The sequence below is a fragment of the Propithecus coquereli genome, unplaced genomic scaffold (genome assembly GCF_000956105.1).
Source record: "Propithecus coquereli isolate 6110/MARCELLA unplaced genomic scaffold, Pcoq_1.0 Scaffold152, whole genome shotgun sequence".
Taxonomy (NCBI): domain Eukaryota; kingdom Metazoa; phylum Chordata; class Mammalia; order Primates; family Indriidae; genus Propithecus; species Propithecus coquereli.
In genome coordinates this window covers 338,797-352,626 of record NW_012139636.1, presented here as the reverse complement: position 1 = coordinate 352,626, position 13,830 = coordinate 338,797, and the positions used below count along the sequence as shown (strand labels likewise).

At 45.2% G+C, this 13,830-nt stretch overlaps 1 protein-coding gene and 1 pseudogene across 1 annotated transcript in view; one reads left to right on the top strand and one right to left on the bottom strand.

Annotated features, from left to right (window-relative positions):
• The first annotated feature begins 7,818 nt into the window (after positions 1-7,818).
• KCNK13 (potassium channel, two pore domain subfamily K, member 13) overlaps positions 7,819-13,830 on the top strand; it is a 110,955-nt gene continuing 104,943 nt past the window's right edge. Inside the window, exon 1 of the mRNA XM_012640408.1 lies at positions 7,819-8,152. Within this exon, the coding sequence (XP_012495862.1) occupies positions 7,819-8,152 (334 nt within the window). The remainder of the gene's footprint in view (positions 8,153-13,830) is intronic.
• Positions 12,151-12,619, bottom strand: LOC105807106 (annotated as a pseudogene).

The window sequence follows — 13,830 nt, the reverse complement described above, 5'->3', positions numbered from 1 at the left end:
AAAAAAAGTCACCCCAGAAATCTGTATCTAGTGAAAATATCCTTCAGGAATGAAGACCAAAATAACCATATTTTCAGACAAAAGGAAACTAACTACAGACCTGAACTACAAGAAAGGCTGGAGGAAATTCTTCAGGCTAAAGGGAAATTATACCAGACGGAAACTCAAATCTTCAGGAAGGAATAAAAGCCACTGAAAATAGTAAATACCTGAGTAAATACAAAGGTCTTCTTTTTTTCTCTTCTTTAAACTGTGTATTACGTTTAAAGTAAACAATAAAAACTAGTGGAGTTTCAGCTTATGGAGATAGTGATTTGAATGACAACCATAGCATAATAGCTGTGGAGAAGGTGGGTAGGAAATGAACTTACGCAGTTGCAAGCATTCTGTATTTACCCAAAGTGATACAATATTAGCTCTTAGAGGGCTGTGAAAACTTTATCCCTAGAGCAACCACTTAAAAAATAATCAAAGAGACAGAGCTAAAAAGTCAATAGATACTAAGAATTTCTGCTCTGAGAAAGACACTGTCAAGCAAATGAAAAGGCAAGCCACAGACTGGGAGAAAATACTTGCAAAACACCTATCTAATAAAGGCCTGTTATCCAAAATAAAGAATTCTTAAAACTCAACGAGAAAACAGTGTGATTAAAAAATAAACTAACGACCTTAACAGACACCTCACCAAAGATATGCAGATGGCAAGAAAGCACATGAAAAGGTGCTCCACATCATATGCCATCAGGGAAGTATAAATTAAAACAATGAGATACTAATATACACCTATTAGAGTGGCCAAAACCCAGAACACTGGCACCACCAAATGCTAGCAAGGATGTGGAGCAACAGGAATCCATCATTACCGGTGGAAATGCAAAATGATACAGCCACTTTGGAAGACAGTTTGGCAGTTTCTTACAAAAGTAAATATAGTTACCATATGATCCAGCAATTGCACTCCTTAATATTTACCCAAAGGAGCTGAAAACTTATGTCCACATAAAAATGATTCTAGCTATGTGACATTCTGGAAGAGGCAGATCTATGGAGACAGTAAAAAGATCCGGGGTTGTCGGGGGTGGCAGGATGATTAGGCAGAACACAGGATTGTTAGGGCAGTGAAACTGTTCTACGTAATACTATAATGGTGAATACGTGTCATATATTTGTCCAAACCCATAGAATGTACAAGATCAAAAGTGAAACCTAATATAAGCTATGGGCTTTGGGTAATGTGTCAATGTAGGTAATTAAGAAAAAAATATATATATACACACACACACAGTTAATTTCGTCTGGGTTACAGATAGGGGTAATTGATAGCTTCAAGTTATAGTTCCTGAAATTGCAAGTCGGCGTCCTTTGCCCACTGGTTCCATAAATGAATGCGGTTTTTCTTTTCTTTTCTTTTTTTTTTTTAGAGACAGGGTCTCTCTGTCTCTCTGTCTCTCTCTCTCTCTCTGTCACCTGAGCTGTGGTGCAGTGGCCCCATGATAGCTCACTGTTACCTAGAATTCCTGGGCTCAAGCAATCCTCCCACCTCGGCCTCCTAAAGCACTGGGATTACAGGTATGAGCCACTGCGCCTGGCCATAAATAAATGTGTTTTTTAAAAGTCAATAGATAAAGTGGAATTCTAAAAAATATTCAGTTAATCCAAAAGAAAACAGGAAAGGAGGAACAGAGAAACTAACAACAGTGGGGACAAACAAAACAAATAGTAAAATGGCAGGGTTAAATCCAGTCATATAAATAACTACATTAAATGGTCTCAACCTACACCAAGATGGTTGCCACATGTGATACTTAATTAACATTAAATAAAACTTAAAAGTCAGTCCCTTAGTTGCACTATCCACATTTCAAGTGCTCAGTTGTCACCTCCATGTTTCACTAGCATATTGAGCAGCACACAGATAAAATATTTGCATTATCCCATGAGTTCTATTTGACAGCATTGGTCTGGTCAATCCCATTAAAGCGTGGAGATTGTCAGAACTGGCCCAGCCTCCATAAAAAGACCAAACTGTATGCTGTTCACAAAAATCTACTTTAAATACATAAAGACACAGATAAGTTAAAAGTAGATGGATAAGAAAAGATACCAAGCAAATGTCAAGCAAAAGGTGGCTGTGGTGACTGGATTAATATCAGATAAAGTAGACTGTAAGGCAATGGGTATTACCAGAGATAAAGAGACATTTTATATAAACAAAAGGGTCACTACACCAGGAAGATATAATAATTATAAATGCATATGCATAAGAGAGCTTCAAAGTACATGAAACAAAAATTGACATAATTAAAGGGAAAACTAGACAATTACACAATAATAGCTGGTGATTTTAAATACTCTCACAAATCAATAGAACAACTAGAACAAATGTCAGTAAAGACAGAAGATCTCAAAAACATTATCAGTTGCCTGTACCTAATTGACATTTATAGAACACTACAGCCAACTGCAGAATATACATTCTTTTCAAGTGCATATGATACGTTCACTCAGACCATCTGGCTGGACCATAAAATAAGTTTCAGCAAATTTAGGAAAATTAAAAACATAATATGGTTCTCTGCAAAGGAAGTAAAGTTAGAAATAATGTCTTTTTTTTTTTAACTCCAAATATTTGTAAATTACACACTTCTAAATGATAGGCTGAAGAAAAAAATTAGAAAATATTTTGAACAAAATGATATGAAAATAAACATACCAAAATTTTTGGGATGCAGCTAGCACCAGACTAACAGGGAAATTTATAGCTTTAAAATGCTAACATTAGCAAAGAAGAAAGGTCTAAAATCAGTGATCCTAAGCATCCACCAGAAGTAGCTAGAAAAGAAGCAAAGTAAATCCTAAAAGAAGAGTAAAAATAATAAAGAGTAAAAACCCCAAGTGAAATTTATCCCATAAATGCAAGGTTGGCTTAACATTAGAAAAGCAAGCAATGAAATTTAACATGTTAACAGAATAAAGGAAAAAACTATGACCATTGCAGTAGAGGCAGAGAAAGCATTTGACAAAATCCAAACTTTGTCAAGTACTCATTCATGCTTTATTTAAAAAAGAAAAACTTAGAAAACTAGAAACAAAAATAAAAGGAAACTTCTTCAGCCTGATAAAGGGTATCTATGAGAAACCAACAGCTAACATGATAATGGTAAATTGAAGGTTTCCCCTAAGATTGTGAACAAGACAAGGATATCTGCTTCCACCTCTTCTATTCAATAACGTCCTGAGGTCCTAGCCATTGCAATAAGATAAGAGGGAAAGAAAAGAGATCGGGAAGGAAAAAGCAAAATTCAGATAACATTATTTACATAGAAACTCCTAAAGGAATCAACAAAACTTCTATGACTAATAAGTAAATTTACCAAGGTTGCAGGATGTAAGTAAATTTGCAAAAATCATATGTATTTTTATATACTACAGCAAACAATCGAAAAGTGAAACTTTGAAATTCCATGTATAACAACATCAAAATACATTAGAATGAATTTATAGCTGTGCAAGATCTCCACATGAAAACTTGATAAGAAGACTGAACTAAATGTATGGATATACCTCATTCATGAAATGTCAAGATAGTCATGACTGGAAGGGTCTGTTCTCCCCAAAATAGATGCAATACAATTTGAGATCTCACAAAGCTTTTTATGATTAAATTAAGATGATTCTATGATTTTTTTAATGGAAATATAAAGGTTTTATAATACCCAAAGAAATTTCGAAAAGGAAGAACAAAGAGGACTCACACTTCCTGACTTTAAGACCTACCGTATAGGGGGTGGGGTTAAAAAAAAAAAAAAACCCTACTGTATAGCTACAAGTAACCTAAATACTGTGGTATTAGCATAAGAGTAGACAAAAAAGTGAACAAAATACAGACTCCTGTAATAAAATTCATTCATATTTATCTCTCAAACAATTCTCATTGGAATAACTGGATATCCACATGGACAAAATGACCCTAGACTCTTACTTCACACCATATGGAAACAAACTTAATCATAGACCCAATAGACCAATCATATGGAACAAACTTGGATCATAGACCCAAATATAAAAGCTAAAACTACAAAACTTCTGGGGATTGGTGGGAAGCAGGGACAGGAAACCTAGGCAATCTTGAGAGAGGTAATAATTTCTTAATATACAAAGGATACCAAACATACATTCAGCTTCACTAAAACTAAAAACTTATGTCTTTCAGAAAACACAAAATATCTGTAAGAAAATAAACAGGCAAGCCAGAGGTAGAAAATATTTGCAAGGTAATGTATCTGACAAAGGACTGGTATCCTGCATATATAAAGGATTGCTATAATTCAATAATAGAAAAACCAATTTTTTTTAATGGGCAAAATATTTCAACGGAAAATTTACAAAGGAGGGTACACAAATGGCCAGTATACTAATGGTATATTAGACATCAGGAAGTGCAAATTAAAACCACAATGAGATATCACTGTATATTCAGCAGTATATTTAAATTAAAATGACTGATACTGCCAAATTTTCACAAGGATGTGGAGCATTCAGAACTATTGCACATTGTCAGTTAGTACAGCTACTTCAGAAAAATGTCAGACAGTTTCTTACAAAACTAAATACAATACATACCTACCCTATGACCCAGCGATTCCACTAAGTATGTACCCAAGAGATATAAAAATATATCTACAGTGGCTGGGCGCGGTGGCTCACGCCTGTAATCCTAGCACTCTGGGAGGCCGAGGCGGGTGGATTGTTTGAGCTCAGGAGATCGAGACCAGCCTGAGCAAGAGCGAGATCCCGTCTCTACTAAAAATAGAAAAGAAATTAATCGGACAACTAAAAATATATAGAAAAAATTAGCCGGGCATGGTGGCGTGTGCCTGTAGTCCCAGCTACTCGGGAGGCTGAGGCAGAAGGATCGCTTGAGCCCAGGAGTCTGAGGTTGCTGTGAGCTAGGCTGACGCCACGGCACTCACTCTAGCCCGGGCAACAGAGTGAGACTGCGTCTCAAAAAAAATATATATATATATATATATATCTACAGTTATACAAGAATGTTCCTAATAGTTGTATGATAACCAAAATATTCTAACACCCCTGCTTTCTATCAATAGGAGGAGAATGAATAAACATAGTATATCCAAACACTGAAAAACTAGCAATAAAGAGAAAAACATTACTAAGACATATAACATGGATAAATCTCAAAAACATAATGCTTTACAAAAGAGTGCATAACTGTATGGTTTCATTTATAAGGAGATCTAGAACAGACTAATTTCTATAAAGGCAAAAGTAACCAACCCATGGTAGAAAAATTCAGTACACTGGTTTCCTCTGGAGGAATGTAGGTGGAGATTCACTGGGAAGGGATCTATGGGAACTCTGACCTGTGGGTGACGTTTGGTTGATAGGTTGGATGGGTAGGTGTTTGATTTGCAGAGGTGTGTGCATTTGTCAGAACTCACCTAATGAGGTGCTTAAGATTTGTGCATTTCATTGTAAATTTCACCCCAAAAGCAAAAATCTAAGTAAATATCGGATTTTACGCAATGATACGCAGGCAGAGTGCTGGGTATGGGGGCGCAAGTGTACTGAGGGCTACACCCTACTTTGAAATACATTCAAACAAGATGGGTTGATGAATGGAAAGGACAGATTGATATATAATAAAGCAAGCAGAGTAAAGTGTTAATTGTGGAATCTAGATGGTGGGTATCTGGGTGTTCACTGTGAAATTCTTCCAACTTTTGGTATGTTTGAAATTTTTCTAATAAAATGGAAAAAAAGGATCGTGGTACTTATCCTGGGGTGTATACACATGCCCCTATTCTCACTACCTGCCTAAGGCTCTTGCTCACAAAAGGGTAGATAAAAGACGGGTCTCTGGGGAGTGAATAACGGAGCTGAGAGGAATAACAGCATCAGGGCTCCCGATGATACACACTGGCCAGAGCTGTTCATTAGAAACCATGCTTTCACTAAACAGGGCTTCCAGGTGTTCCTTCTCTGCTCCTGGTGAGTATAGATGGGTGTGTGGAGCTCAGCCTGGGACCGCTCTTTAGAAAGGCGGGGAAATTCTGCTTGGTTCTAAGATGCCCACGTATCCATTCCTTTACGCATCCGTGTTCGCTGGCACACGCCCGGGCGGGTGATTTCGGAGGGGAGTGTGTGGCTGTGCACACGGGTGGGGGCGAGATGTGTCTGCAGGGGACAGAGCGCCCTCTCCTGGCCCCGGAGGGACCCACGCAGGTCGGCGGCCAAGCATCCCATCCGCCTCTTCAGCACCCACTCCCCGGATCTGCGGACCGGAGTGGAAGCGCTGCAGCCCCCAGGTTGGCCCGCCGAGCGCCGCGCGTCTGCCGGCGGAGACCAGCGCAGGAGGCAGCCCAGTGCGGCCAGGAGGTAGGCGACAGGGTGGAGTCGCCGTCGCTGGCAGCCTCACGGCTCCACCTGTTGCGGCGTCGGAGCGCGCCCGCTAGAGAAGGCAGAGCTCGGCGTGGACCTTTGGTCGCCACGCCGCTCGGCAGGGCAGGGCCCGGCTAGCGGGGACGGTCCCTACGGAACGGCGCGGAGGGGGCGCTCCCCGGAAGGTGAGACCTGAGCGCGGCCGCCAGCGCCCCCTACAAGGTGGGGTCTTGGGAGGGGGCCCCGGCGGTTGCTGGAGAGCTTTGCCGCTGGTCTGCAAGAGGTAGGGGAGAGCATTCTGCGTGGAGCCGGTGTCCCCGCAAGAACTTTAGAGCGCACCGAGGCAGCCAAGCCGGGGCGGAAGAGATGGAACTCTCCAGGGTCACGGTCTCCCGGCCAAGGAGCCCTTCCAGCCCCTGGTCCTTAGCCGCCTCTCCGGAAGCGGGGCTGTCTCGCCTCGCGCGCTCGCTCTGAGCCGAGCCGACACGCGGGGGCCGAGGACGCCTTCGCGCAGGACCCAGAGGCCAAGGGCGCTCTGGCGTGGGCAAGGCGAGGGAGGCTGCCCGGGGGAGATGCTAACTTCCTTCACTCCCCCGTTCCTACCTCCCTTTCTGGTCTCCTCTCTCCAGCTGGTCCGCCCGCCGGATGCCGTGCAGCGTGGGGCCGGGCAGGAGGTGGGAGTCGGCAGACGCCGCCCGGCACGGTCCCCTCTGTGCGCCCGCCCTGGACCCGCCCCAGCCTCTAAGCCCTGGCAGCGGGGTCGGTGACTCGGGAGGCCACAGGCTCGACGCGACGCCGCAACTAGGACACGCCACCGTGGATCTATCTGGGGAAGCACCTCCAAAGCCAGCTGACACCCCGCGTCCTAGCCGTCGGCGGCTTGAGAAATGATGGTCAAGACGGAAACCCCGGGATCCGCTTACCTGCTGGTCTCCGAGGTGCCCCCGACCTTCGCTTCCAGGGAAATTCAAGTCCATTCGAGTTTGTCCTGAAGATGCGCCACGCCCCCTCCCCAGTCTGAGCCGGGCAGGGCGCGGGGTGGAAACCGGGTGCCCGCATCCGCCTCCCAAGCACAAGTGGACTCTGCGCCTGGTCACTCGGACCTTCAGCGAGCGCTAAGGAGAACTCCAAGGCAGGCGCCGGGTGGGGGAGAAGGGAGGGGCGGCGACAAAGCGGATTTGAAACCGGGAGTCAAGGCGGACGTGGCGAGCTGGCACCGCCACAGCGGTCGAGGCGGCGGCCCGGGGAGCCGCGCGGCCTGCGGGAACGCCCGGCGGTCATGGGCAAGCTGGCGGGGGGCCGTCCGGGAGCCGGCTGAGCGCCGGGCCGAGCTGCGACCTCCCCGGGGGCGTGGGCAAGAGTCAGTCGGCGCCCTCGGCAGTGGAGCCAGGGGCTGCCCTCGGGGACCAGGCCATGGCCGGCCGGGGTTGCAGCTGGAGCCTGGGTCACCTGAACGAGGACAACGCGCGCTTCCTGCTGCTTGCCGCGCTCATCGTGCTCTACCTGCTGGGTGGCGCCGCTGTCTTCTCGGCGCTGGAGCTGGCGCACGAGCGCCAGGCCAGGCAGCGCTGGGAGGAGCGCCTGGCCAACTTCAGCCGCGGCCACAACCTGAGCCGCGACGAGCTGCGGGGCTTCCTCCGCCACTACGAGGAGGCCACCAGGGCCGGCATCCGAGTGGACAACGTCCGCCCGCGCTGGGACTTCACCGGCGCCTTCTACTTCGTGGGCACCGTCGTGTCCACCATAGGTAAGTGGCAGCCGGACTCACTGGCATCCTCCTGGAGCCTCCACTGCCCCCGCTGGATGCCGGATGGGCAGAACCGACCCTCTCTGCCTTCCATTCTTCCGGCTTGGCGCCCAGCTCCGCTGCTGCACCGGTGTGAGCTGTTGCCTGATCAACAGGTGGTATTGCCTCCCTGCTACTCTAAATGTGGTCCGTGGACAGGAAGCATAAGCATCACCGGGAGCTAGTTAGAAATGCAATCTCAGCCCCTCGCAGACCTCCTGAGTCAAAATCTGCATGTTAACAAAGTCCCTGGGGCATTTGAATGAGCCTTAAATTGGAACCGTTCTGCTCTAGATTTTCAATCTAATTAAGGAGATAGGGCTTGAGTTCATGGAACTTTTTAGGGAGAAAGCTTACAAATAGGCACAGGAACCTAAAAACATTTACTGAGTTAGTGCTATGCACAAGCCACTGGTCACACGGGAAGTGCAAAGTTAAAGACTTTGCCTTTGACTTCAAACTTGGAAAAAATGGGATAGAATCCCAGATTGGAAGTGAGGAGGCAAAAGTACTGAGTCCAAAGGATGGAAAGTGTTTCCTGCCTTGGAGAACCAGGGAAGAAGTGGCCTGTGGGCTGAACCAGTTCATGTTAGGCATGGTTGGGTTTGGGGAATGAAAGTCACTGCACTCTGGAGTAGGAGAGAATTGCATGCACGTGCCCCAGGAGCTGGCTGGAGCGGTGGAAGGAAAGTTAGGGCGGTGTGCTGGCTAGTGGGATAGAGGCAGACCTTTACTGCCAGACTAAGGAGCTAGAATTTATCTAGAGGCAATTGGGGGCCATTGAGAGTTTTTCTTGCCTGGGGCGAGTGCCGTGGCGTCAGCCTAGCTCACAGCAACCTCAAACTCCTGGGCTCAAGCGATCCTACTGTCTCAGCCTCCCGAGTAGCTGGGACCACAGGCATGCGCCACCATGCCCAGCTAATTTTTTCTACATATATTTTTAGCTGTCCAATTAATTTCTTTCCATTTTTTGGTAGAGACGGGGGTCTCGCTCTTGCTCAGGCTGGTCTCAACTCCTGAGTTCAGAACGATCCGCCCGCCTCGGCCTCCCAGAGTGCTAGGATTACAGGCGTGAGCCACCGCGCCCGGCCCATTGAGAGTTTTTGAGCAACGGTATGACTCGAAAAAGATTGAGGGTCTTTGCACCACACCCCTAAAGACTGTTCACCCTTGAAGCATAGTAAGTGATAAGAGGGTTGGGGAAGATGCTGTAGAAATTCTGAGGGGAAAAAAGGAGAGTTGGAGCACAGGAGGGAGTTTGAAAGGCTGAGCAGAGAGAGAGGAAGTGGCATCCAAACTGCCAGAGCACCAGGAGCAACAGAAAAAGCTCAAAGTGCCAACCACACGGGGTGCGCGTGCTAGGTGCTCTCTAGAAGAGCTTGCCAGTGATGCAGGGTGACAAGACTGGCCTCCTGGAGGCTCCCACACGTGGTTGTGTCACATAGAGGTTGTGCTGGGAGAAGGAGCACAAAGTACAGACGAGATCAGCCTCAGGCTGGATTAGCCAAGAAAGACTTCCCACAGCTAGTCTAGGAACCCAGGGCTTCAGCTAGCAAGCCGGAGGTGAGGCGGAGGGGACCAGCATGCTCAGGGGCACACAGGCTCCACCTGAAGTGCTTTGTGCTAAATTGCCCAGCTCACAACTCCCAGCCATTCCCAGGTGACTCTGCCCCTCAGCGGGCCTTGATGGCACCACAATACTGGGTATCTAGCAAGAAAATCTCTCACAGCAGACCAGAACCTGGGCCCCAGGGATGGTGGACGAGGAGTAACACCCCCCATGGTTCTCTGCTGGACTCTCTTAGCAGCATTCCGCAAGTCCTTCATCCCATCACCTCCCATGTCTCAGAAGACAGTTCTAGAATTTCTATGTGAGGGAGACTTGGGGTGAACAAACTTATTAGGAGGTGTTACTTTGGAACTTACCTTGAATCTGCTGTGTTTGCTTAGCAAGTACAGGACTTTTACTTGGATTGATTGATTATTTGGGATGCTTTTGATGGGAGATTGGAAGGCTGAACCCTTCCCACCACCATCAAAAACCATTTCTGGGCTAGGTGTGGTGGCTTACGCATTAATTCCAGCACTTTGGAAGGTACAAGTGGAAGGATCGCTTGAGGCCAGGAGTTTGAGATCAGCCTGAGCAACATAGTAAGACCCCATCTCTACCAAAAATTTAAAAATTAGCTGGGCATGGTGGTGTACCTCTGTAGTCCCAGCTACTTGGAAGGCTGAGGCAGGAGGATCACTTGAGCCCAGGAGGTTGAGGTTGCAGTGAGCTATGATGAGGCCCTGGCAATAAAGCAAGACACTGTCTCAAAAAAAACAAACAAAAACAAAGAAACCACCTCTTGGTGCTCCTCATGGGTGTGGAGGGAAGGAGCAGAATATGCATGTGGTCTGGTGAACATGGGTACAATAGGAACTGGGATTGTCATGGGCAGGTGGGTACCTAGGAACACAGGCTTTTGAGATGCAAATAGGAAAAATGTAGCATGGTAGAGTAGAGCGGAACCTGCATTAAAAGTCGGAGTTGGAACTTTTGGTCCTGCCTCTGTATCTTGGGCAAGTTTCTTAACCACTGTGAGCCCCATCCTTCTCAGCCAAGGTGTCTGCCCAGTGCCCACCTTTGTGTCAGGTGCATCCTAGTGCTTTAGTGAATATTAGTCCTGCCTACTGCCCACTCCCACCCCCGAACAGAGTTCTTGTGAGGGACAATGAGCTCATGTAAGTGAATGCACTTTAAAAAGTAAAAAACATTGTATAACTGTGGGCTTACTTTTACTTCCTCATGTCTAACTTTCTTTTAAATTGTTTCATCAATTGCTGTTGTAATAACAGCACCTTGCCACCCTTGATTAGCCACATCAGGCACCTACTGTGATGATGTGATTATGATGTGAGTGTGTGATGCAGCTCAGGGCTGCATTACATCCACACCTCGGTCAACACAACTCCATGAGGTAGGAGTGATTATCCCCCTTTTATAAATGAGGAAACTAAAGCTTCATTTTTTTTATAAAATAAAGTATAAAAGGAAAAAATTAAACCATCTGCAATCATACCACCCAAATTAACCATTGTTAACATTTTGGTGCATTTCTTTCTAGTCTTTTTTCCCTATACACCTACATATTAATACAACTGTGTTTTTAAAAATTAGAATTATATTCTAGAAACCATTATATCTTGCATTTTATATTGTAATATTGTAATATTATATGATGGTGTTATTCTTCTAAAAATTGATCCCACCATGCTCTATTCTGCAAAGACTTTGAGGTAGTAAACAGCAAGAAAGTGTACAGTAAAATAATAATAAAGCGAAACTAAAACTTCAGAACCAGGGAGAAGAAGAACAGAAATGTGGAAAGCGAGTGGAGCTATGACATTGCTAGAGAGGAGTTTGGTCTTAGTTTGGATTCCCTTAGAAGCAGATCTGGAGCCAAGAATTTGCGTGCAGGCAGTTTATTGGGAGGTGCAAGGACTACAGGTGGGTGAAAGAGGAAGTGAAACAAGGAAGGGGAGGCAGTCAGTCCGGGGTATGCTGTCAAGGCAGGCACCATAGTGGGCAACTGGTAGTGAATCCCAAATGGAAGCTTGGAAACAATACAGACCTCAGAATTTTCCCAGGCAAGGAAGCTGGGTTATTTATTAACCCACACCTGTCAGTAATTGGTTTAAAGCTGTCTGGGGAGGCTTGGGGGAGGCAGCACAGGGATGTAATTCCCAGGTACTTCTGGTCTCATTTTGGGGGGACAGCCCAAGGATACCCTGTGACAACAACATACCCACTGGCCATTCGAATCAGGCCAGTGTGCCCAGAAGCGGTAAAGGGATCCCAAGGAACGTAGGCAGAGAACCCACGACTATTCAAGCTTTAAACATGGTTGCAAGCTTCATGGCAGACACTCATGGCCCATGCTAGAATTCTTTTTTTTTTGAACTGTTATTTGCATTTATTTTATGTTGCATCTATTCTGTGCCGTAAGTTTTTGTCTCTTCAGTTTCTTCTGGGATATCTTTTTCTTCTGTGCGACCTCCTCTTCTGGTTTTGGAAGTTTGTTCCCTCTCAGTGAGGACCATCTCGATGTGGCAGGGGGCGCTCATGTATGGGTTAGTCCAACCATGAGCTCTGTAAGTTCAGGGCTGCATTTTGGGTTCTTTGTTCACCAGGAAATATTCAATGACCAGAGAATCTACATCTAAACGCTTAAGTTCAGTATTACTCTCTGCATTTTTAAGCATGTGCTGCAAAAATTTGGCACTCTTTTTGGGCCATGGACCCTGTGTCCAGGCCCACTGTTTGGTCTGGGCACACCTACCACCTCCATCTTTGTAACGTCGGAATGGTACACGTTGTTTCTTTAAAGTGACATCTTGCAGATACTTGGTGGCTTTTTGTATATGCATACCTTTGATGGCCTGGGCAGTTTCACGAGTGTTCTTAAAGTGAACACGAAGATTTGAACCTCATGACTTGCATGATTTTGTGGGGTTTTCTGGGTCAAGTGAATAGTGAACTGTTTTCACAGATCACTTCAGGCCACTTAGGGGAAGAAACCATGCTAGAATTCTTAATATGAGAAAGGAGGAAACATAAACCTTTCCCCAGTACCTAATTCTCAAAAATATTTCCCCCTTAGGATTTCATATAGGAGACATTGTAGTTGTACAGGACAGTGGGTGATGTCTAGAAACAATATTTTCCAGAAAATGCAATTGAGGATTTCATGCAACTGTTGTCTAATTGAGACCTTTGACTTAAAGCAGAGTGGAAAACAGTTTGGCAGTTTCTCAAAAGGTTAAACATAGAACTAATATATGACCCAGCAATTCCTCTTGTAAGTGTATATCCCAAAAAAATTGAACGTAGGGACTCAAACAGATATTTGTACACCAATGTTCATAGCTGCATTATTCACAATAGCCAAAAGGTGGAAACAACCCAGTGTCCATCAACAGATGAGTAGATAAACCAAATGTGGCATACATGCAATGGAATGTTACTCAGGCATAGAAAGGAATGAAATTTTGATATAAGCTACAATACAGAAGGACCTTGAAAACAATTGTACTTAGTGAAATAAGCCAGACATGGGAGGACAACTATTATATGATTCCAGTTATATATGAGGTACCTAGTATTGGCAAATTCATAGGGACAAATTAAAATAGAGGTTACCAGGGAATGAGGGAAGGAGAGAAAGGGAAGTTACTGTTTAATGGGTAGAATTTCAGTTTAGGATGATGAAAAAGTTTTGCCTAAAGATAGTGGTGATGGTTACACATCATTATGAATATATTTAATGCTATTGAATTGTATACTTATGAATGGTTAAAATAATAAATACGATGGCTGGGCGTGGTGGCTCACGCCTGTAATCCTAGCATTTTGGGAGGCTGAGGCAGGAAAATTGCTTGAGGGCAGGAGTTTGAGACCAGCCTGAGCAAGAGCAAGACCCCGTCTCTACAAAAAATAGAAAAATTAGCCCAGCATGGTGGCATGTGCCTGTAATCGCAGCTACTCGAGGCTGAGGCAAGAGGATTACTTGAGCCCAGGAGTTTGAGGTTGCAGTGAGCTATGATGACACCACCATATTCTAGCCTGGATAACAGAGAGAGACCCTGTCTCAAAA